This window comes from Herpailurus yagouaroundi, unplaced genomic scaffold, assembly GCF_014898765.1.
Source record: "Herpailurus yagouaroundi ecotype Mexico unplaced genomic scaffold, PumYag 180, whole genome shotgun sequence".
Taxonomy (NCBI): Eukaryota; Metazoa; Chordata; class Mammalia; order Carnivora; family Felidae; genus Herpailurus; species Herpailurus yagouaroundi.
In genome coordinates, this window is record NW_024412411.1 from 1,641,007 (window position 1) to 1,664,305 (window position 23,299).

General features: G+C 39.5%; 1 protein-coding gene across 6 annotated transcripts in view; it reads left to right on the plus strand.

Annotated features, from left to right (window-relative positions):
* The window catches only part of NUP98 (nucleoporin 98 and 96 precursor), a 119,188-nt gene extending 95,889 nt beyond the window's left edge, over positions 1 to 23,299 (plus strand). For all 6 annotated transcript variants that reach the window (XM_040489153.1, XM_040489152.1, XM_040489156.1 and 3 more), the window contains 8 exons: positions 557 to 714; positions 1,640 to 1,783; positions 3,719 to 3,861; positions 9,312 to 9,533; positions 11,739 to 11,980; positions 17,061 to 17,215; positions 21,729 to 21,840; positions 21,970 to 23,299. In XM_040489153.1, the coding sequence (XP_040345087.1) occupies positions 557 to 714; positions 1,640 to 1,783; positions 3,719 to 3,861; positions 9,312 to 9,533; positions 11,739 to 11,980; positions 17,061 to 17,215; positions 21,729 to 21,840; positions 21,970 to 22,187 (1,394 nt within the window). In that variant the 3' untranslated portion in view covers positions 22,188 to 23,299. The remainder of the gene's footprint in view (positions 1 to 556; positions 715 to 1,639; positions 1,784 to 3,718; positions 3,862 to 9,311; positions 9,534 to 11,738; positions 11,981 to 17,060; positions 17,216 to 21,728; positions 21,841 to 21,969) is intronic.

Below are 23,299 nucleotides of genomic sequence, written 5' to 3' on the forward strand. Positions count from 1 at the left end.
CTTACATCTTAACTGGAAGTTTTCATAAACTGGAATTTCTATCCCCTCACATTCTGGTTAATTAGAATCGTTTTATTGCCTCAGCCCTTTGTACTTAATTTTTAGTAAAAAGATTATTGGACCTATGAGAGTGAAAGACTCAGCGATTCTTTTTATACCACGCACATATGCTTTTCCTCTAGCTTTCAGTTGGCCATTCCTCAGTGCCATTCTAGTTGGGCATGTTTTCAATTATGTCATCTCAGTTTTCACTGTAAGCCTTTGAATCAGATGATACTTTCCTCCATTTTACAGATGAAGGGTCACAGAAGTAATAGTAGATCTATAATTGAACTCTGTGTACTGTACAGTCTATGTAATTTGGGTTAAAGTACTCTGAATATTTTCTGCCCAGGCAGAAAATGGTATGGTGGTGGTCAGTATTTTGTTACTACTGCAGAAAGCAGTCACTGTGTCAAGTTCTCCCTCCTGAGGGCTAGAAGAAATAAGATAATACCTAGTGTTTCCCCAAGTCTGTAAATCCTCAGTGATCACTAGAGTTCTGTTTCTCTTGTAGGTGATCATCGTCTTGCCCTTCTTTTATCCCAGTTGGTGGGCAGCCAGTCGATCCGGGAGCTGCTTACCATGCAGCTGGTGGATTGGCATCAGCTCCAGGCTAACTCTTTCATCCAGGACGAGAGACTGCGGATCTTTGCCTTGTTGGCTGGAAAACCGGTACTTTCCTGTTTTCTCGTACATTTGCATAAATTTTCTCATAAATTCAAGATGGCTTGAGGTTAAGGGAAAGAGCTATCTTTGTAAATTTTACACTGTTACACATATAACTAAGCAACTTGTTTTTAAATTTTAGTGAAGTATTTTCAGATTACAAAGGTACAACATGTACAACATGTACAAAACCAAAAACTGGTTATATTGAAATGAAAACATTAAAATTCACCTTATCCCTTATCATAGTGGTAAACAAGGTAAATAATTTGTAGTCTGTCTTTCCAGACATATTTTAACTCTATATCAACATATATGTGTGTATATATGTGTGTATTTACACATGTGTGTACATTCAAATAAAATCAATTATACATAGCAGTACACTTATGTATATGGACATTTTTCCATGTTGTGTAGCATCACTCTTTTTAAAAGCTACTTCTGTTCATTTTGTGGATGATATACCATAATTATTTTAAGCCAGTTCTCCATTTGCTGCCTGCCTGGTTGACATCTTGATAATCACTTTCCAAAAATGAAATAGCTGGTCAGAATTTATGCACATCTTAAAGTTTTATAAGACATCAGCTGTGGGCAGTGAGAAGACCTCCTCTTCACTCTCTGGTTTTCATCTCAGAGCACCTGTTGTCTAAATCCACCCTGCCCCCAAAGAACTGTGTATTTTATGTTTAGATCATTAACACTGCTAATCTAGTTCATTTAAAATGTTACTTAAATAGGGGTGCCTGGCTGGTCCAGTTGGTAAAGCATGTAACTCTTGATCTTGGGGTGGTGAGTTTGAGCCCCACATTGGTCATGGAGATTACTTAAAAAATAAAGTGTTACTGGAATAAGTGAGTGACTTGCAGATCTGAGTAACAAGATGATGTATAACACATAGCTATGATGATGATTTTGTTTCCTGCAGGTATGGCAGGTCTCCGAGGAGAGGCAAATCAACGTGTGCTCACAGTTGGACTGGAAACGCTCCCTCGCTGTCCATCTTTGGTATTTGCTTCCACCGACAGCCTCCATTTCCAGGGCACTCAGCATGTACGAAGAAGCATTTCAGGTATTTGTGTCCAGTAGAGCCAACCAAGTGTCATGGGGGGCATTCTCATTTTGCCAAAAAAGTACTGCAGAGAAAAAAATCCATCAAGTTACACTTCATAATACTTTTTCTTAACTCCTTTTTTTGAAAGGACTCTAAAATTGAAATGGACCCAGGAAATCTGATGGGAAACTTTCCTTTTCTCCTGCCTCTAGACAGGGTTACTTTTAAACTTCTCCAAGTGTCTGCTTCTACTTTATTTAGTATGATGTTTCCACAGTTGACTCTTTCTTTTCTTTCTTTCTTTTATAATTTTAATTTTATTTTTTTAATTTACATCCAAATTAGTGTATAGTGCAACGATTTCAGTAGATTCCTTAATGCCCCTTACCATTTAGCCCATCTCCACTCCCACACCTCCTCCAGTAACTCTGTTCTCCATGAGTCTCTTATACTTTGTCCCCCTCTCTGTTTTTATATTATTTTTACTACCCTTCCCTTATGTTCAACTGTTTTGTATCTTAAAGTCCTCACGTGAGTGAAGTCATATGATATTTGTCTTTCTCTAGTTTCACTTAGCATAATACCCTCCAGTTCCATCCACGTAGTTGCAAATGGCAAGAGTTCATTCTTTTTGATTGCCAAGTAGTACTCCATTGTATATATATATATATACCACATCTTCTTTATCCATTCATCCACCAATGGACATTTGGGCTCTTTCCATACTTTGGCTATTGTCAATAGCGCTGCTATAAACGTTGGGGTGCATGTGCCCCTTCAACACAGCATACGTGTATCCCTTGGACAAATACCTAGTAGTGCAATTGCTGGGTCGTAGGGTAGTTCTATTTTTAATTTTGTGAGGAACCTCCATACTGTTTTCTGGAGTGGCTGCACCAGCTTGCATTCCCATCCAGAGTTGACTTTCTTAAAGCTGTTTTCCTGCCCCCAGATGAGAGAGGGTTTTTCTTTATTCCTAATGTTGTCTTATTCCTTTGGGAATTCCTTGAGATACAGCCCAACCTCAAGTTGGTATAGTCCTAAATCACCAGGCCTGAAGAATTTGCCTCTGAATATCATACTTCATATGCCTTGACAGTGTTGGAGTTAAAATATTATTAATGTTTTTATATATTTTTTTAATGTTTATTATTTTGAGAGGGAGCACGCAAACAGGAGTGGGGCAGAGAGAAGGGGAGAGAGAATCCCAAGCAGCCTCCATACTGTCAATGCAGAGCTCTACTTGAGACTTGAACCCATGAACCGTGAGATCATGACCTGAGCCAAAACCAAGAGTCGGACTCTTAACTGACTGCACCACCCAGGCAGGCACCCCATTATTAATGTTTTTAAAGCCATAATTTCTTCAGCTTTTTATTCTTACTGTCCATGTTTCTTACTGTCCATGTTCATTGATATGATTTATCATATCAATAAACATGATAAACATGTCAGGAGAAAGAGAACACTAAAGAAACTGAATGTAATAAGAATTGTGACAAGAAAGGTAGGAGGATTAGTGAGAGCTATCTAAAGTCTTTGATAGTCCCTTGAAGACAGGTGGGCTATGTCACCACTCCAAATTAAGTTTAAGATCCTTGACACATTCCATTAGGGTGTTACTATCCTTAAATTTTTTTTTCTTAATGTGTATTCATTTTTGAGAGAGAGCACAAGCGGGGGTGAGGCAGAGAGAGAGGGAGACACATAATCCAGAGCAGGCTCTAGGCTCTGAGCTGTCAGCACAGAGCCTAACTTGGGGTTCAAACTCATGAACTGTGAGATCATAACCTGAGCCAAAAGTCAGACGCTTTTAACCGACTGAGCCACCCAGGCGTCTCAGGGTGTCATCATTCTTAATACATGTGTGTAAGTAGTATAATTGAGACAGGATCACATCTAATGAAACACAGTAGCAGCTGATGTACTGTTGTATCAAATTCTTCCCTTCAGAATTCTTCTGAGACTGAGAGTTATGCCTGCTCCCCACTTCCTTCATACCTAGAAGGCTCTGGCTGTGTGATAGAGGAGGAGAAAAACTCACAGAGACCACTTCAAGATGTCTGCTTTCACCTTCTAAAACTCTACAGTGACAGGTAAGTCAGAGAGCCACTCATGATAGTCACTTGAGGGCTCAATCAGCCCTAGGAAGTTCTATCCTGAGTCTTTTCCTTTTGATGTGAGGCCAAATTGCCTAAGTTTGTATAAATTAACAAAGTATAATTTATAGTAGTTGAATGCAAAAAACATTGGAACTAGAATTAGAAATCTAAAAATTAATCAACTTTAAGAAGATACAATTTACAAATAATGAAGTGTTCATTTTAACATAATGTAACTGTCATCACAATCAAGATAATAATTACATTAACCCCAAAAAGTTCCCTCATGCCCCTTTGCAATCAATCCCCAACATCCAGACAACAAACTGAGTTTTTGTTACGATAAATTTTGCTCTTCTAGAATTTTATATAATTGGGATCATTCTGTTATCTTTTTACTCATATAATGGTTTTGAGATTTATCTATGTTAATATGTGTGTCAGAAGGATTTTTGTTGCATAATTTATTTATTTGTGGATGGATAGTTTTTCTTGATTTGGGTTATTATGAATAAAGATGCCATGAACATTTGTATCCATAAGTGTTCACATAATTTTACATTCCCACTAAGATCTCTGGGTGCTCCATATCCTCTTCAAAATTTGGTATTGTCAAGGCACCTGGGTGGCCCAGTGGGTTAAGTGTTCCAACTTTTGATTTGGGCTGAGGTCATGATCTCGCAGTTCGTGAGATCAAGCCCCACATCAGGCTCTGCGTCTCTCTCTCTCTCTCAGAATAAATAAATAAACTTAAAATTTTTTTTTCTTGTGAGTTTTTTAAAGTTTTTTTGTTTGTTTTTATGAGAGAGAACGGGGTGACACACAGGGGCAGAGAGAGAATCCCAAGCTTTGTACCCTCAGCATGAAACCTGATGCAGGGCACACAGGGCCCAATCCATGAATGGACCTGAATTGAAATAAAGAGTCAGATGCTTAACTGACTGAGCAACCCAAGCACCCCTGGTATTGTTATTTTTTTTAATTTTGCCATTTTGGTGGGTATATAGTGGCATCTCATTATGTGTGTGTTGTTATTGATGTTTGTTTTTATTTTGTTTTTGAGAGAAAGTGGAAGTGGGAGAGGGGAGAGAGAGAATCTTAAGCAGTCTCCAAACCCAGCTCTGGAGCCTGACCCTGACCCTGACTCTGATGCAGGGCTCCATCTCACCATTGTGAGATTATGACCTGAGCCAAAATCAAGGCTTGGATGCTTTAACCAGCTGAGCGACGCAGGTGCCCCAGTGTTGTTTTTAAACAAGAAACAGTAGTTTATTTATCCTCCAGCAGTATATAAACACTTGCTATTATTATAGATAATCAGTTAATTAAAACTCTCTCAGCAGACCTATCTTGGCACACATGCTCAGAAACACTACAGGATTTTTTTCCCCGTCACAACTAATCACTCATATCTCATTTCAATTCATTAAATACTTTTAGGTATTAGGTGAGTAACTGTGTTAATTAGAGGATCATATAGGTTTATATTGTGGTAAAATAGAAATAACTGAAGTAGTGCTTTAATTTGCATTTCCCTAGTGACTAATGATTTTGAGCATTTTTTTCATGTGCTTATTTACCGTCTATATATTTTATTGCTAAAGTGTCTCTTCACATTTTTTTTTTGCCTGTTTTTTAAAAGAGTTCCTGTATTGCAATATTTCTTTATATATTCTGGATATTAGTCCTTTATCATTAATTTTTTTTAATCATCCTAATATAAAGGCTTTTTTTTTCATTTTCTTTTTCTTTATTTTGAGAGAGAGAGTGTGCACACACATGTACCTACATGAGCAGGGGTGGGGGAGAGAGAGATGGAGAGAGAATGCCAAGCAGGCTCTGCACTGTCAGCACAGAGCACAATACGGGGCTCGATCTCACAAACCATGAGATCATGACCTGAGCCAAAATCAAAAGTCAGACACTTAACCGACTGAGCCACTCTGCGCCCCTCATTTTCTTAATAAAATGAAGAGCAGAAGTTTTCCATTTTTATTAAGTTTAATTAAAGTTTTTAAACTATAAAATAAGGGTGCCTGGGTGGCTCAGTTGGTTAAGCGTCCAACTTCGGCTCAGACTATGATTGCACAACTCGTGGATTCGAGCCCCGCATCGGGCTGTGTGCTGACGACTCAAAATCTGCTTCAGATTCTGTGTCTCCCTCTCTCTCTGACCCTCCCCCACTCAATGCTCTGTCTCTCAAAAACAGGCGCCTGGGTGGCTCAGCTGGTTGAGCGACTGACTTCGGCTCAGGTCATGATCTCACGGTTTGTGGGTTCGAGCCCTGCATCGGGCTCTGTGCGGGAGCCTGGAGCCTGCTTCGGGTTCTGTGTCTCCCCCTCTGTCTGCCCCTCCCCCGCTCATGCTCTGTCTCTCTCTATCTCAGAAATAAACATTAAAAAATTAAAAAATAAAATAAACACTAAAAAATTTTTAAACTATGAAATCAACTTCTTTACTAGGCTGTTGAGGCTTTCTGCTTATTCTTGAGTCAGTTTTGATCATTTGCTTCTTCTAAGGAATTTGTTTCATTGAAGTCACCAAGTTTATTGGCATAAAGTTATTCATAACATTTTTCCTTATTAACCTTTTAAAATGTATGTATGATCTGTGTCTCTCTCCTGCTTGATATTGGTAATATGTGTCTTTTCTCTTTTTTTTTCTTGATAGTCTACTAGCTTTTGGTTTTACTGCTTATTTCTATTATGTGTCCAGTTCAAAATGAATCAGAAACCTAAATTTCAAACTTAAAGCAGAAAACAAACCAGAAAATCTTTACAACTGTGAGTTAGGCAAAGATTGTTTTGACACTAAATATACAATCTGTAGAGGAAAAAAATGGTAAACTGGACTTCAGCAAAATTAAAAACTGCTAGTCACTGGGGGCGCCTGGGCGGCTCAGTCCATTGAGCGTCCAGCTGTTGGTTTTGGCTCAGGTCATGATCTCACGGTTCAGGAGATTGAGCCCCGTGTTGGGTTCTGTGCTGGCAGTGCAGAGTCTGCTTGGGATATTTTCTCTCTCTCTCTCTCTCTCTCTCTCTCTCTCTCTCTCTCCTCCCCCCTTCCTGCTTATGAGCACGCACACACATTTTCTCCCTTTGTCTCTCTCAAACATAAAATAAATAAACTTTTTTTAAAAACTGCTAGTGTTCATTTTCATAAGAGAATGAAAAGACAAGCCACAGATTGGAGGAAGATACTTGCAATTCATATATCTGATAAAGAACTTGTATCCAGATCATATAAAGAACTCTTAAAACTCTGTAATAGTAGGGATGCCTGGGTGGCTCAGTCACTTAAGCATCTGACTCTTGATTTTGGCTCAGGTCATGATCCCAGGGTCATGGGATCAAGCCCCACATCAGGCTCCGCACTGGGTGTGGAGCCTGCTTGGGATTGATTCTCTCAGACTCTCTTTCTCTCTCTCTCTGTCTCTCTCTCAAATAAATAAATAAGCAAATAAATAAATAAAACAATAAGAACCTCAGTAATAACCCAATTTTAAAAATAGGCAAAATATTTAAACAGTTCCTTTACCAAAGAAGACCTGGATGTCAAGCACACGAAAAAATGTTCAGCATCAGTAGCTAACAGGGAAATGCAAGTTAAAACCATCATGGGATACCACTACCCACCTATTAGAATGACTGGAAATTAAAAAGATGTACGCTACCCAGTGTTGTCATAGATGTGGAGCAACTGGAATTCTCATACACTGCTGGTAAAAATGTAAAATGATATTGGCACTGTGGTAAACAATTTGGCTTAAAAAGTTAGACATACCTGCATGCATATGGTCCAGTCATGCCACTCCTAGGTATTAACCCAAAAGTAATGAAAACATGTTTGTATACAGATGTTTATAGCAGTTTTGTTTATAATGGTCCAGACCTGGAAACAAGCCAAATTTCCACCAACAGCTGAATAGGTAAACAAGATGTGGTATACTTATGTAATGGAATGCTACTCAGCAATTGATACACATAATTAGCATAGTGAATCGCAGGATAATTTTACTTGGTTTTGGAAGAGGTGAGACAAAAAAGTACCTGGAAGCATACCTACTCTATGATTCTAATCTATATAAAATTCTGGAAAATGCAAACTGATTAATCACAGAAAGCTGGTTACCCAGGAAGAGAGGGTGTAAGGAGAGGCAGGAAGAGAGGGATTACAAAGGGGCATAAAGAAATTTTTGGAGGTGATGAGTGTGCTTGTTATCTTGACCTTGGTGGTAAATTCGCAGTGTGTGCATATATTGAAACTTAATGAAAATTGTGCATTTTAAATATGTTTACTGTATGTCAGTTTTTTTTATGTCAAAAAAAGAAAAAGAAGGATATCTCAAGGTGCCAGAAATAGAGAAACCAGCGCCAGAAGGAGATAGTAAACCTTGTTCTCAGGAAAGATAGAATTGCTGTGGACTAAGACCTTACATTAAAGCCACACTCTGTCCTTCACAAATAGTCTAAACTACACTGTCCAATATAATTGCTATTCACGTATGAATATTTAAGTAAAACTTAAAATTAAGTTATTTATAGTATCCACATTTCAAGTGTCTGATAGGCACCTGTATTGACTATTGGCTATCATTGATCAGGACAGATTACAGAGCATTTCCATCATCCCACAAAGTTCAGTTTGACAACACTGGTCTAGAAAAATTCTGTTCATTACCTGAGAAGTGTTAAAAAGTTATAAAATGTCTGGATCTTAGGTGAAAAGGAAAATTATTGATTGGTAGTCTAAGCTCTAAAACTTAGAAGCATGAGATTTTACTTTCTACTATTCTTACGATCTGGAATTGCAAGCTAAGAACTTTACACATTAACTAGTCTAGGACCATTGAAATCTTTGGGATCCCAGCAGAAGAAAAGGTAAAAGTCTGTATAGGGACACTTTAAAAACCCAGGACACCTGAATGTCCTTATATAAAAAATACTCCCCACTGTAGACAAAATCAGAGGCAAAAATTATAAACCATAGAAGGAAATAACCATCACGAAGACTAGTTAGCTGTTGGAGAGTTAGCACTCCGACAGCTCCATATAATAGAGAAGTTTGAAAGATCCTAAGATAACTATGTGTTTTAAATGTTTAAGAAAGGTATCAACACTAAAGCAAAGGAATGAAGAATAAGAGTTATGAAGACTCTGTGTACCAGGACAATAAATATCTAGGCCAAACAAATACCAGCCTGTCAGATCCCACAGCCACAGAAGAGGAGCTGCCTTCATTTTTGGTAGGCTCTGTAATCTGGCTGAACCTAGAAGTAGATTGATACAGCACAATCTCAGAAGGAGACTATGTGGTCTATAACGCTTCTGTTCTAGGGTGCCTGCCTTTATTATCTCCTAAGCCATAGCCAGAACAGTTGATTTGTTCAGTGCAGGTGGTCTGCTGCCTTGATGTGGTAACACTCCGCACATTCTCCTTTGCAGACATTATGATCTCAACCAGCTGTTGGAGCCTCGAAGCATAACAGCAGATCCTTTGGATTACCGCCTAAGCTGGCACTTGTGGGAGGTGCTGCGGGCTCTTAACTATACTCATCTCTCAGACCAGTGTGAGGGTGTGCTGCAGGCCAGTTTTGCTGGCCAACTGGAAAGTGAGGGCCTCTGGGAGTGGGCCGTCTTTGTCTTCCTGCATATTGACAACTCAAGGTGAGTGAGATGTCATGAACCCACGAGGTACACCTAGGGCTACAGGGGCAAAGAATCAGTCTCTTAGGGTTTAATTCATTAAGTAAGCGTCTAGAATGTATTTTCGGTCCAGCCTTGTGATAAACCTTAAGACCGTTCAGTCCACAGCTGTCTCTGTATTCACGTGAACAAGTTAGAAGTGAGACTGTCTTGAGTTTAGTGCCAAATAATGCTGTTTCTCAGGAGAGATCTCTGTGAACTGCAGTGATCATGGAAAACTTTAGACAAGAACAGGAAATAATTAAGTAGAAGAGGAAGGGTATATCCACATGGGGCAACCCATTAACACAGACATAGATTCAGTTGAATGTGGCATGTTTAGGTATGTAGAAATAATACTTGCTGAGCTGCCTCAGTGGATCTGTGAAGTGATATCATGAGTTGGCAGGGAGCGCCCCTGACTTTTTCTCTCTGTTGCCTTTCTCCCTCTCTGGCCTTCCCTTGCCATCCACCCACGCCTACCCCTCAAGTTTGGTAGCATCATATTTACCAGTATATCCTTACTTAGGTGTGTTAGGATTTGGTTCTCTATCCTGAAATCGCCTTTTCCCCATGGTGTGAATGAGATAAATTGATGGAGATTTTTTTTTCTGTTAATGGTAGTAGCATGGCATTACACTAGTAACAAAAACATTTATATAGTACTTTGTTGCATAGTACTTTTATATGGATATACACTCTGTTGTAAATACTTTATATCAAAATTAGTGCTCATAATGACTTTATAAGGTAACACTCTTACAATCTCTGTTTTACAGATGAGCAGCCCAAGGCAGGGAGAGAGTAACTTTTGCTCAAGGTCACATAGCTAGTAAATGGCAGTCTTCCAACTCAAGACATCCAGAGTCTGTGCTCTTAATCATTATGCTGCATTAACTGTCATGTGATACAGTGTGAAAAGGAGTTGAGTTTTGTAGTCAGACTTGCCTCAGTTCTAGATCCATCATGTACTCACTTTGACCTGGAGTAAAGCTTACTCTTTATCTATAAAATCATAATATTAATCTGTATCTAATCAAAGGTGGTTGTGGGATTAAAGGAGGAAAAGTTGGGGCACCTGGCTGACTTAGCCAAGTGTGTGACTCTTGATCTTCATTTGGGTCATGAGTTTGAGCCCCATGATGGGCATTGAGATTGCTTAATTCAATTTTTTTTTTTTTTTTTTTTTTTTTTTTACAGAAAGAGAGTAGAAGTATAAAGCATCTAGCACAGCCTTCCCTTAAAGGAATTTCTCCTCTTCTCCCTTACCAGGAAGCAAAATTATTTCATACTTTTCCTTTGAGTTTATTTAAATAAATTCATGGGGAATTTCAGAGGTTAAAAGTCTGGCTAATAAAACTGATGATTCAGAGTAGGCTCAAGCAGATCCTATTTCTGTTTATTTATTTAATTTATTCAAGTTATCTCTGTATCCAATATGGGGCTCAAACTCCCCACCCCCTACTGAGCCAGCCAGGTGCCCCTGATAAAGAATTTTTAAAAGAAACAGTTAAGATGAGATTGGGGGGTCCTCGAAAAGCCTTGAAAGGTGTTCGGAAAAGAATCTAAAATGAGAATACTTGTTTTGATTTGAAATTTAAATGGCTGGTCCTTTGGCCCAGATAGATAAGGACTCTAAGGGGACTTGAGATCAGAAAGAATGAGGGTAGCCTAAATCTAGAGGTAGAGAGAAATGAATTAGGAAAGTTGGTAGTTTTGAAGGGGGGAAAAAAGCAAACAAGGACCTGGAAGAGGCCTTACCTTTAAAAACTACTTCGTTTACTTGTACTGACCATATGGGAGAAAGAAGGGAGAAGGTTGGGAATGAACTGCAAACAACTGCTCTGTGCAGAATAGCATTCTCCTATCCTAGTCCTTGATCTCCTGTTACAAGAAAGAAAATAAGGAAAAGAAAGGGAAAGCCTTTTCTTAGCCCTAGACAACCTTCCCTAGAGTATTAGTTTTCAGACTTTTTTGATCATGAAAATATAACGTGCTTAGATACTATTTCATTTAAAAAATAAATGTAGATATGCTGACTTTTTTTTTTTAAGTGAAGTTTGAAGTCCAGTAAGGGTTAAGACTTGCAGTTTGAGAGACTATCCCATGGATCACTCTGCGTTGTCTGAGGCAGTCTTCTCCATCAATGAAGATAGAATTTATTCAGCATTGTCTTTCTTCTTGCAGCGTGCGTGAGAATGCTGTTCGAGAGCTGCTTACCCGGCACTGCCAACTATTGGAGACCCCTGAGTCTTGGGCTAAGGAGACTTTCCTGACCCAAAAGCTTTGTGTGCCTGCTGAGTGGATTAATGAGGCCAAAGCAGTGAGAGCACACATGGAATCTGACAAGCATTTGGAGGCCCTCTATTTGTTTAAAGCTGGACACTGGAACCGCTGCCACAAACTCATCATCAGGCACTTAGCTTCTGGTGAGTCCTTCTAGGGCCCGTGTCTCCTGAAATTACCCCAAATTCTTCCAGTCTCTGAATGCCATGATTAGTCTGGCCAGAGATGATATTCTCTATGGGACTTTGAGGTCTTGCATCAGATTACACTTTGCAAGAGTTCTCTGTGCAGAGGAAACGTGGCCTGGAGGGGCTAGAGGGACAGGTTGACAGCAATATTGTTATGTCACCATTTGCCAAGGATATGCTTGATATGCATGCATTATGTTAAACTCTTCGTGTACTTAGGGAATTTTATTCACCAAAATTAAAAAAGAGATATTATAACTGATACCATAGAAATACAAAGGATCATTAGAGACTACTGTGAACAGGTACATACCAACAAATTGGACAATCTTGAAGAATTGGATAAATTCCTAGAAACATATAGCCTTCTAAGACTGAATCATGAAGAAATAGAAAATCTGAACAGACCAGTTACTAGTAAAACAGATTGAATTGGTAATCAAAAAACTCCCTTGGGGTGCCTCGGTGGCTTGGTCGGTTAAGCGTCCGACTTCGGCTCAGGTCATGATCTCACGGTCCGTGAGTTCGAGCCCCGCGTCAGGCTCTGTGCTGACAGCTCAGAGCCTGGAGCCTTTTTCAGATTCTGTGTCTCCCTCTCTCTCTGCCCCTCCCCTGTTCATGCTCTGTCGTCTCTCTCTGTCTCAAAAATAAATAAATGTTAAAAAAAAAAACAAAAAACAAAAAAACTCCCTACAAATAAAACTCCTGGACCAGATGGCTTCACTAGTGAATTCTACCTAACATAGAATTAATACCAATCCTTCTCAAACTCTTCCAAAAAATAGAAGAGGGGAGAATACTTCCAAACTCATCTTATAAGGTCAGCATTATCCTAATATCAAACCAGACAAGGATATCATAAGAAAAACCATATTGGTACAGACCAGTATTCCTGATGAACATAGATGTAAAAATTCTCAGCATATTATTAGCAAACCGAATTCAGCAATACATTAAGAGGATTATACACCATGATCAAATGGGATTTATAACAGGGATGGTTTAACCAAACAGTGTGATACACTATATTAATAAAATGAAAGATAAAAATCCTATGATCGTCTCAAGAGATGCAGGAAAAGTATTTGACAAATTCAGCATCCATTTATGATAAAAACTAGTTGGCATAGAAGGAGCATACCTCAATAATAAAGGCCATATATGACAAACCCACAGCTAACATCATATTCAATGGTGAAAAGCTTTCAGCTTTTCCTCTAAGATCAGGAAGAAGACAAGGATGCCCACTTTCACCACATTTGTTCAACATAATATTGGAAGTCCTAGTCAGAGCAGTTAGTCAAGAAAAATAAATAAGAGGCATCCAAACTGGAAAGGAAGAAATAAAACTGTATTGTTTGCAGATGACATGATGATTATATATAGAAAACCCTGAAGACTCCACCAAAAAAACTCTTGGAATAAATGAATTCAGTAAATTGCAGGATACAAAATCAATATATAGAAATCTGTTGTAATTCCATATACTAATAATGAACTATCAGAGAAATGAAGAAAACAATCCTATTTTCAATTGCATCTAAAAGAATAAAATACCTAGGAATAAATTTAACCAAAGAGATCAAAGACCTATATCCTAAAAACTATGACAGTGATTAAAGGAAATTAAAGACACAAAGAAATGGAAAGATATTCCATGCTTGTGGATTGGAAGAATTGATATTGTTAAAATATCAATCTACTAAAACAGTCTACAGATTCAGTGCAATTTCTGCCAAAATTCCAGTGGCATTTTTCACAAAAGTAGAACAAACAACTCTAAAATATGCGTGGAACCACAAAAGACCTCCAGTAGCCAAAGTGATCTTGAGAACGAAGAACAAAGCTGGAGACATCACACTCCCTGATTTCAAATTCAGTTACAAAGCTGTAAGAAACTAAAATAATATGGTATAGGCCTGAAAACAGACACATAGATCATTGGAACAGAGTAGAGAGACCAGGGGGTGCCTGGGTGGCTCAGTCGATTAAATGTCCGCTCCTGATTTCAACTCAGGTCATGATCCCACATTCATGAGTTCAAGCCCCATGTTGGGCTCTGCTTAGGATTCTCTTCCCCGCCCCTTCCCTCTCTGCTTGTGCTCTCTGTGTCTTAAATCTAAAAAATAAACTTTAAAATCAAGAGTAGAAAGCCCAGAAATAAACCCACACATATGTGGTCAATTAATTTATGACAAAAGAGCCAAGAATATACAGTCTTCAATAAATGGCATTGGGAAGACTGGACAGCCATATGCAAAATAATGAAACTGGACCATCGTCTTACACCATATACAAAAGTTAACGCAAAATGGATAAAGACTTGAACTGTAAGACCTGAAGGCATAAAACTAGAAGAAAACATAGGTGGTAAGCTCCTTGACATCCATCTTGATGATAATTTTTTTTTTTTTTTGGATGTGACACCAAAAGCAAAGGCAACAAAAGCAGAAATAAATGGGACTACATCAAGCTAAAAGCAGCACCTGGGTGGCTCAGTCATTTGGGTGTCTGACTTCAGCTCAGGTCATGATCTCGTGGTTTGTGAGTTCAAGCCCTGCTTCAGGCAGTGTGCTGACAGCTCAGAGCCTGGAGCCTGCTTCAGATTCTGTGTCTCCCTCTCTCTCTGCCCCTCCCCTACTAACGCTCTGTCTCTCAAAAATAAATAAATGTTTAAAAAAAAAATTTAAAGAACTCCTAAAAATAACCAAAAAAAACCTGATTGAAAAATAGGCAGAGGAAAATGCCTGGGTGGCTCAGTTGGTTGAGCATCTGACTACAGCTCAGGTCATGATCTCACGGTTCGTGAGTTCGAGCCCCACGTCAGGTTCTGTGTTGACAGCTCGGAGCCTAGAACCTGCTTTGGATTCTGTGTCTCCCTCTCTCTGTTTCTCCCCTGCCTGCTCGTTCTCTCTCTCTCTCTCTCTCTCTCTCTTTATCTCTCTCTCTCTCAAAAGTAAAGATTAAAAAATTTAAAAAAATATAGGCAGAGTATCGAGTAGACATTTTCATAAATAAGATATATATAGATGGCTCACAGTTACATGAAATGATGTGTGCCACTAATCAGAAATGCATATCAAAACAACAGTGAGATACCACCTCATCCCTGTTAAAATTGCTGTTGTCAAAAAATAAATAAATAAGGCTGGTGAGGATGTGGAGAGAAGGGAACCCTTGTGCACTGTTAGCGGACATGTAAATTGGTGCAGCCACTATGGAAAACAATATGGAGGTTCCTCAGAAAATTAAGAATAGGGGCACCTGGGCCCCTCAGTCTGTTAAGCATTCAACTTTGGCTCAGGTCATGATCTCGCGGTTTGTGAGTTCAAGCCCCACATCGGGCTCTGTGCTGACAGTCCAGGGCCTTGGAGCCTACTTCAGATTCTGTGTCTCCCCCTCTCTCTGCCTCTCCCCACTCACACTGTGTCTCTTGCTCTCTCAAAAAGTAAATAAAATAAACATTGGGGTGCCTGGGTGGCCGAGTCGGTTAAGCATTTGACTTCGGCTCGGGTCAGGATCTCACGATTTATGAGTTTGGGTCCACGTCAGGCTCTGTGCTGACAGCTCAGAGCCTGGAAGCCTGCTTCGGATTCTGTCTCCTCCTCTCTCTGCCCCTCCCCCCACTTGTGCTCGGTCTCTCTCTGTCTCTCAAAAATAAATAAATGTAAAAACAATTTTTTAAATAAAAAAGTAAATAAACATTAAAAAAGAAAAAAGAAAAGAAAGTTAAAAATAGAACTACCTACCATATGATTCAGTCATTCCATTTCCAGGTTAGCTATCCAAAAGAAAAAATGAAAACACAACTCGAAAAGATACATGAAATTCCATATTCATTGCAGCATTATTTACAGTAGCCAAGATAGGGAAACAACCTAAGTGTCTATCAGTGGATGGATAACGAAAACTGTGTGTGTGTATGTATTGTATATATAGGCAATGGATTATTATTCAGCCATAAATAAGAATGAAATCTTAGTATTTGCAACAATATGGATGGACCTCAAGGCATTATGCTAAGTCAGAGAAAGACAAATACTGCATGATATCACATTATATGGGGAATCTTTAAAATAAGAAAAAAATAAAAAGGCTTATAGATACAGAGAACAGATTGGTGGTTGCCAGAGAGGTGGGAGATGGAAGTGGGCAAAATGAATAAGGGAGTCAAAAGGTACAAACTTCCAATTACAAAATAAATAAAATAAGTCATGAGGATGAAATACACAGCATGGCAACCATAGTTAATAATACTGTGTTGCATATTTGCAAGTTGCTAATAATAGAGGGGGAGCCAGGCTGACTCAGTCAGTGGAGCATGCAACTCTTGGTCTTGGGGTTGTGAGTTCAAGCCCCACGATGGGTGTAGAGGTTACTTAGAAATAAAATCTTTAAAAAAAAGAAAGTTGCTAATAGAGTAAATCTTAAAAGTTCTCATCAGAAGAAAAAAATAATTCTGTATGGTAACATAACCAGACATTGTGGTTGATCATTTTGCGATATATGCAAGTATTGAATTGTTATGTTGTGTATCTGAAACTAACATAATGTTATAGGTCAATTACGTCTCAAGAAAGAAAACAGAGGGGTGCCTGGGTGGCTCAGTTGGTTAAGCATCCGACTCTTGATTTCAGCTCAGGTCATGATCTCACAGTTTCGTGAGTTCTAGCTCCATGTCAGACTCTGCACTGACAGCGCAGACCCTGCTTGAGATTCTCCCTTCCTCTCTGCCCCTCCCTGGCTCATACCCTCTTCTTCTCAAAAATAAATAATAAATTAAAGAAAAAAAAAAAAGAAAAAGAAAACAGAAAAAAACACCCAGATGTCTCTGTTTGGGGAACTGAAGCAAGAACTTTTACACATTTTTCTTTGGAGAATTTCAGGATATCTACTTGAAATATCTATGCAATTCTCTAGTTTGACCCAACATTATTTCCCCTTCCTTCCTGTTTTGGATTTCTGTCATGTCATCTGTGTACTTTTGAGAACCTATACTTGTGCAGACATAGTGCTTAATATTTTGTTTCTTCAGATGCCATCATTAATGAGAACTATGACTACCTGAAGGGGTTCTTGGAAGACCTGGCACCTCCAGAGCGCAGCAGCCTAATCCAGGACTGGGAAACATCAGGACTTGTTTACTTGGACTATATTCGGGTCATGGAGATGCTTCACCAGATACAGCAGGTACCTGAGTCTTTGAACTACTGCTTGGTTTTCCTTTTCCCTGGCCGTTAAAGGCACAGAGACCTCAAAAGGCCTGAGCGACCACTTGAAAAACTTAATGGCAGAGATAGAATGGTCAGTGCAAAAGGGATGTTTTGATGAGGCTAATTTGCTGTAATCACTATGACAGCTGTATCAAAACTTAAAACTTCTGTTTTGTACTTATTACCAGTGGTACGTACAGTAGACATGCCCGAGGCTTGTCCATAGTCTCCCCTTGTCTAGCCCTAGTTTGAGTGAACAACTCAGGGATGAGAGAGGTAGGAAGGTCAGAGATTTGGTGAAGGTAGTTTCATACATCATTTGGCATGTTTAAAATTGCAAATATTAACAGTTTTTTTAGTCTTCATTAAAATGTATTGGGGTCAGTCTTGATAAGATCATAAGAGAGACCTCCATTGCTTATAGCACAAAGACCATACTCTGGAATATAGAATTAAAGCCCATATAAAGGCTTTTACCTTTCACTCCTGCTTATTCCTACTAGTGTTACCCCCATATTCCAGATGCCACCTTCTCTAATCACACTAAATTACTCATGGATTTTCCAGCAGAATTTGTTTTATTTCACTCTTGAGCACACATACATTCATCCTTTAAGATCTGCATTGCTGGGGGCACCTGGGTGGCTCAGTCAGTTAAGCATCTGACTCTTGGTTTCTGCTCAGGTCATGATCTCCTGGTTCCTGGGATGGAGCCCTCCCTACATGGGGCTGTGTGGTCACAGCACAGAGCCTGCTTGGGATTTTCTGTCTCCCTCTACCTCTATACCCATAGCCCCCTCTCTCTCAAAATAACCTTAAAAAAAAAAAATCTACATTGCTGTAAGCTCTACTTTGTTCTTGTTTTCCCCAAGAAATGTTTATTGCACTTTATTTTTTACTACCAAAGCACTTGGTACATTAGTCTACTAACTTTATTTTAGTTACTTACCTACATCTGTCTTGCCGTTATCATGAGCACCTTTTGGGGAGATCTTCTTTAAGATTAAAGGTAATAGAACATAGAGGTTAAGAATCGAGTTCTAGAGCCAAACTGTTAGATTCAATTAATGGTTCTCTCACTCATTAGCTATGTGACCTTAAGCAAATAAGTTAATGGCACAGATTATCATAGATATCTGACAGTTGTCACAAAGCTTAAACAAAATACACTGTGTTTTAGCAGACTACTTTATATATATTAAGTGCTTAGTAATTATTATCTGTTACCCTTATCAGAATCCCCACTACTAGCATAGTGCCTGGCACATAATATGCATAATTTATTTGCTACATGTTTAAGATGGATTAAGAGCATCATCCCTAAATTATCACTGAAGAAAACTCTTTTCTAGTTGAACATTAATACTTTAACACAATCTAGTTATTAAGAACTTACTATGTCCCAAGCACTGGTGGATTTGGGGGATATGAAGGTAAGCAGTAGTGTATGTTTTACCCTTACCAAAGTAATAATTTTGTTGAGGAAGATATTTCCAGGTAAACCAACAGTTACTGTAGAATGATACGTGTAAGGATTAAGCACAGAGTATCTTACAGCAACACATAAATTGAGTACCTAACCCAGTCTGAGGGTTATAGTAAGGCTTTCTAGAAATGAGTCTCATTTCTTTCAGATGAAAAAGAAGGATGGGTGGGACAGAATGCTTTAGCAGAGAGAATAGCGTAAGTATGAGTCTAGAGATCAGAGAGATCGTAGTGCTTCCAGCGAACTTTTAATAAGAGTAAGTATTGGTGTGTGGAGTGGAAAGGGAAACCGTGTAGGTGTAGTAAAATCACAAAATTTCTCACCTGGACTGCTGTAGTAGACACCTAATTGGCCTCCCTGCTTCTACACTTGTTCCTTTACAATTTATTTCCACACAGCAACCAAAGTGATCCTCTTTTTTTTTTTTTTTTTTTTTTTTTTAATTTTACCGTTTATTTATTTTGAGAGAGTGAATGAGTGGAGGAGGCGCAGAGAAAGAGAATCCCAAGCACGCCTCAGTGCTGTCAGCACAAAGCCCAATGCAGGGCTCGATCTCCTGACCAGGAGATCATGATCTGAGCTGAAATCAAGAGTCAGATGCTTAACTGGCTAAGCCACCCAGGTGCCCCAGAGTGATCTAATATACAAATCATATAATCTCACTCTAAAATCATTCCAGGGGCTTGTCATTTCACTTAGAATAAAGTGCTCCTTAGGAAGTCTTAAAAGTTCTGCATGAATAATTCTTACCTTTTTCGTGCCATGGACCTCCTTGACAGTCTGGTAAAACCCATGGATGGCTGTCTAATGTGTTTTGTTGCAAAAATTTGAATACATGGGATTACAAAAGAAACCAGTTATGTTAAAATATAGTTACCAAAATATTAAGAACTTATAGTAAGTAATAAGTGCTTTATTAAGATCTTAAATAACAAGCTCAGCAGTGGATCTTCTAACTACTCTAATTTTGAAATACTACATTTAAAAATCACTAACAACTGTAATGTAATATGAAAATAGCTGTGATTTCTGCTGATGACAAAGTCACAGTTATTGCTTGACATCCACATTAATAATTAAATGCTAATTTTTAGTAAAAAAAAAAATTTTAGTAAAAATTTTTCCCAGTCCAAGTTCACAGACTTTCAAAATTCTAAGGACCCCAGTTATGATCCACTGGTATATAAAACCTCTCCAGTTTTATCTTTTTCTGTTCTCCTCTTTAAACTCTGCATTTTAAACTGCTTTTAAACTCTGCACCCAGGTACCTGGATAGCGCTCAGTTGGTTGAGCGTCTGACTTCAGCTCAGGGCATGATCTCGCAGTTCATGAGTTCGAGCCCTGTGTTAGGCTCTGTGCTGGTAGCTAGGAACCTGGAACTTGCTTCGGATTCTGTGTCTCCCTCTTTCTGCCCCTCCCCCCACTTGCTGTCTTTCTCAAAAATAGACATTAAAAAAAATTTTTTTTAAACTGCATTTTACCATTCTTTGCATTCCCATCTTGTAGTTTTAGCTGTTCTCTTGGCCTAGAAAGCTTGACCCTCTCGTTATTAAGGTCTCTAGTTAGATATGACCTTCCTCAAGGAAGCCTTTCCTGATCCCCCAATCTGAAGTAGCCATCCAGTTTTTCTACCACATTACCCTCTTTGAATCATCTGCATAGCTTATGATTCTTTAAGATTTATTTCCAATGGTTTCTTTATTTTCTATGAATTTCTTGAGAGCAAAGACCTCATTTTATTTACCACCTTTAAAAGTCCAGTTGAAGACTGGATTATTTTGGATAAAAAAGTACTTGTAGAGGTGTTAAATGGTAGATTCTGCAAGGCCCAAAAATAGATTCAATGAGAGAGATACTTCGTGGAAGGGTTGAAGGAGCATTTGGTGAAGGAGGAGGTATTAGTATAGTTAATGTAAGAGTTTGAGAGAGGAGGGCTAACCAAGAGTCACATGTGAGACAAACAGGAATAAGATGCTGCTGGAAAGTATTCAGAACATAATAAAGAATAAAAAATACAGGGTTCCTGGCTGGCTGAGTTGGAAGAGCATGCAACTCTTGATCTCAGGGTCATGAGTTGGAGCCCCACACTGGGGGTAGAGATTACTTAAATAAATAAACTAAAAAAAAATTTTTTTTTAAAGAATAAAAATACAGGGGTTCCTGAGTGGCTCAGTTGGTTAAGCAATTGACTTCGGCCCAGGTCATGATCACCCGGTTCGTGGGTTCAAGCCCCACATTGGGCTCTCTGCTGACAGCTCAGAGCCTGGAGCCTGCTTCAGACTCTGAATCTCCCTTTCTGTCTTCCCCTCCCCTGCTCACACTCTCTTTCCGTCTCTCAAAAATAAATAAACGTTAACAAAAATAAAAAGAGTAAAAATACAGACTTGCTTTTTAGAAAGGTCACTCGCTGCCAGATAGATGGTAGGGAAAAGGATGTAATGGGGATGACACTGACGATAGTGATCAAGGTCTTAAGTAATGATAACCTCAGCTAGGGTAAGTGGCCCTGGAAAGGCGAGTGGAAAATTGGAATATTAAGCTAAAGATTTAGTAATCATCAGCACATTAATCATAATTGAAGCCATAGGAATGGATTGCGACACATAGAGGGCATACAGTGAGAAGAGGGCCCTGTGGTATTTTAGAGAGGGTTGTGAACTTAGAGTTAGGATACCTAAATTAAATACTAGTTTGGACTCCACTTTTTACTTACTGTGCATTCTTAAGAAGTCATACAATTTCTCTGAGCCCAGATTTATCTGTATTTTTGGTGCCATCTTAAAGCTTGCTAGTTAAAATGGTTCATGAATGCATAATCTCCAGACTTGCCCAGTCTGGGGCTCTATGTACTATATGTTACTTTCCTCTGGTGGATTACTGCTGAGGTTGCGCCTTGTCCCTCGGGTTTTCTCTGTTGTTTCAGAGCATTGCATAGTCAGTCTATGGATAGAATTGGGTGAGGGGACCTCCTCTTGGCCTAACTGGTTTCTCTGCTTCTTTGTAGATGGATTGCTCGGTTTATGAGATGGAGCAGTTACACACCAAAGTGACCTCACTGTGCAACCGCATACAGCAGATCCAGTGTTACAATGCCAAGGATCGCCTGGCCCAGTCAGGTAAGCCTCCATCCTTTCCCTGCTTCCTGCCTGCATGTTTCCTGTCTTTATGATTATTATACCTCTGCCCTGATGCCCTCCCTTCCCACCCCTCATCCGTGGTCCCCACTCCATTTTTTTTCTCTCCAGACATGGCCAAACGTGTAGCCAACCTGCTGCGGGTGGTATGGAGCCTTCGGCATGCCCCTGATGCAACCTCCGACTCAACACCAGACCCTCAGCGAGTCCCTTTGCGTCTCTTGGCTCCCCACGTTGGCCGACTCCCCATGCCTGAGGACTATGCCTTGGAGGAACTGCGTGGTCTCACACAGTCCTACCTGCGAGAATTGACTGTTGGAAGCCAGTGAACCCCAAGTTCCTCCCAACACACTCACATGCTCATTCACACTCACCACACAAAGATCCTTTGCATTGAGTTGATTGGCACTGTTTGCCATTCTCTTGGTTAGCTGTGGAATCCATCCTGTTTTCCTGCTGCCCCAAGCAGCAGCCTCCATTTGTTCAGGGCTTTTCTTAATACTGAACAAAACGTAAGGGCTTTTGGAACCCAAAAAGGAGTCAAGCCTCTTTTTACCATCCTTAAAAAACCATTCTTTTTTTTTTTTTTTTTTTTTCTTTTGAAAAATGATCAATAAAACACCTTTGGCAGAATCCCCCCCCAGAGAACCAGGGAATCCTTTTCCACTCTCAGCCATTCTGGATCTTGTGGCCCTCCATGCCAGCCTGCTACCCTACTCCTACCTCAGCCCTTTTATACTAGGACAAATGTGTTAATCAAAGACTGTCCTTCCTTAACAGATGAACTATCCACACAAGGAAGGAGAATCTGTCTCTTAAGTAGGTTGATGACTTAACACTGTTTTAGAGTCCAAAGAGGGTTGGACTGAGTTAGGAAGCAGTAACAGGGTCTTTCTGACTCATTTAGGGTAGAAGTCAGTGCCTGCCGTGGAGGGATGAATCTTCAAGGCTTGTTTGTTCTGCCTTGAATGTTGCATGAACACCAAACCTTTCCTGCTACCATGTGCAGGAACTCTTAGTCACAGACCCCATGTCTCTGGGAAGCTCCAGAACTCAGTTTGATCCCTGGTTTTCAGTCATCTTGCTAGGCCTCCATTCTGGATTTCCCTGAAGAGTTTGGATAAAACATGGCAGGTTGGGTAGCCCTCCTCATCCTTTCTCTTCTAGCCCAAAGCATTTCCTACCCATTGTCTACAGTCCTAGAACATAAAACCATTACTGAGGCAGGCAAGGAGCTTGGCTTTAGGGGCTTTAGTGGAGGGCCTTTGCTACACTGCTGCCAGCTATGGGGAGTCCCAGGTAAAGACCTGTGACAGCTGGTATTAGGTCTGTCACAGACAACATGGCCACCTCTAGGTCTTTATGCATGAAGATTATGTAAAGGTTTTTATTAAAAAGTATATATATATATATATATAAATAAATGATCTAGATTATTTTC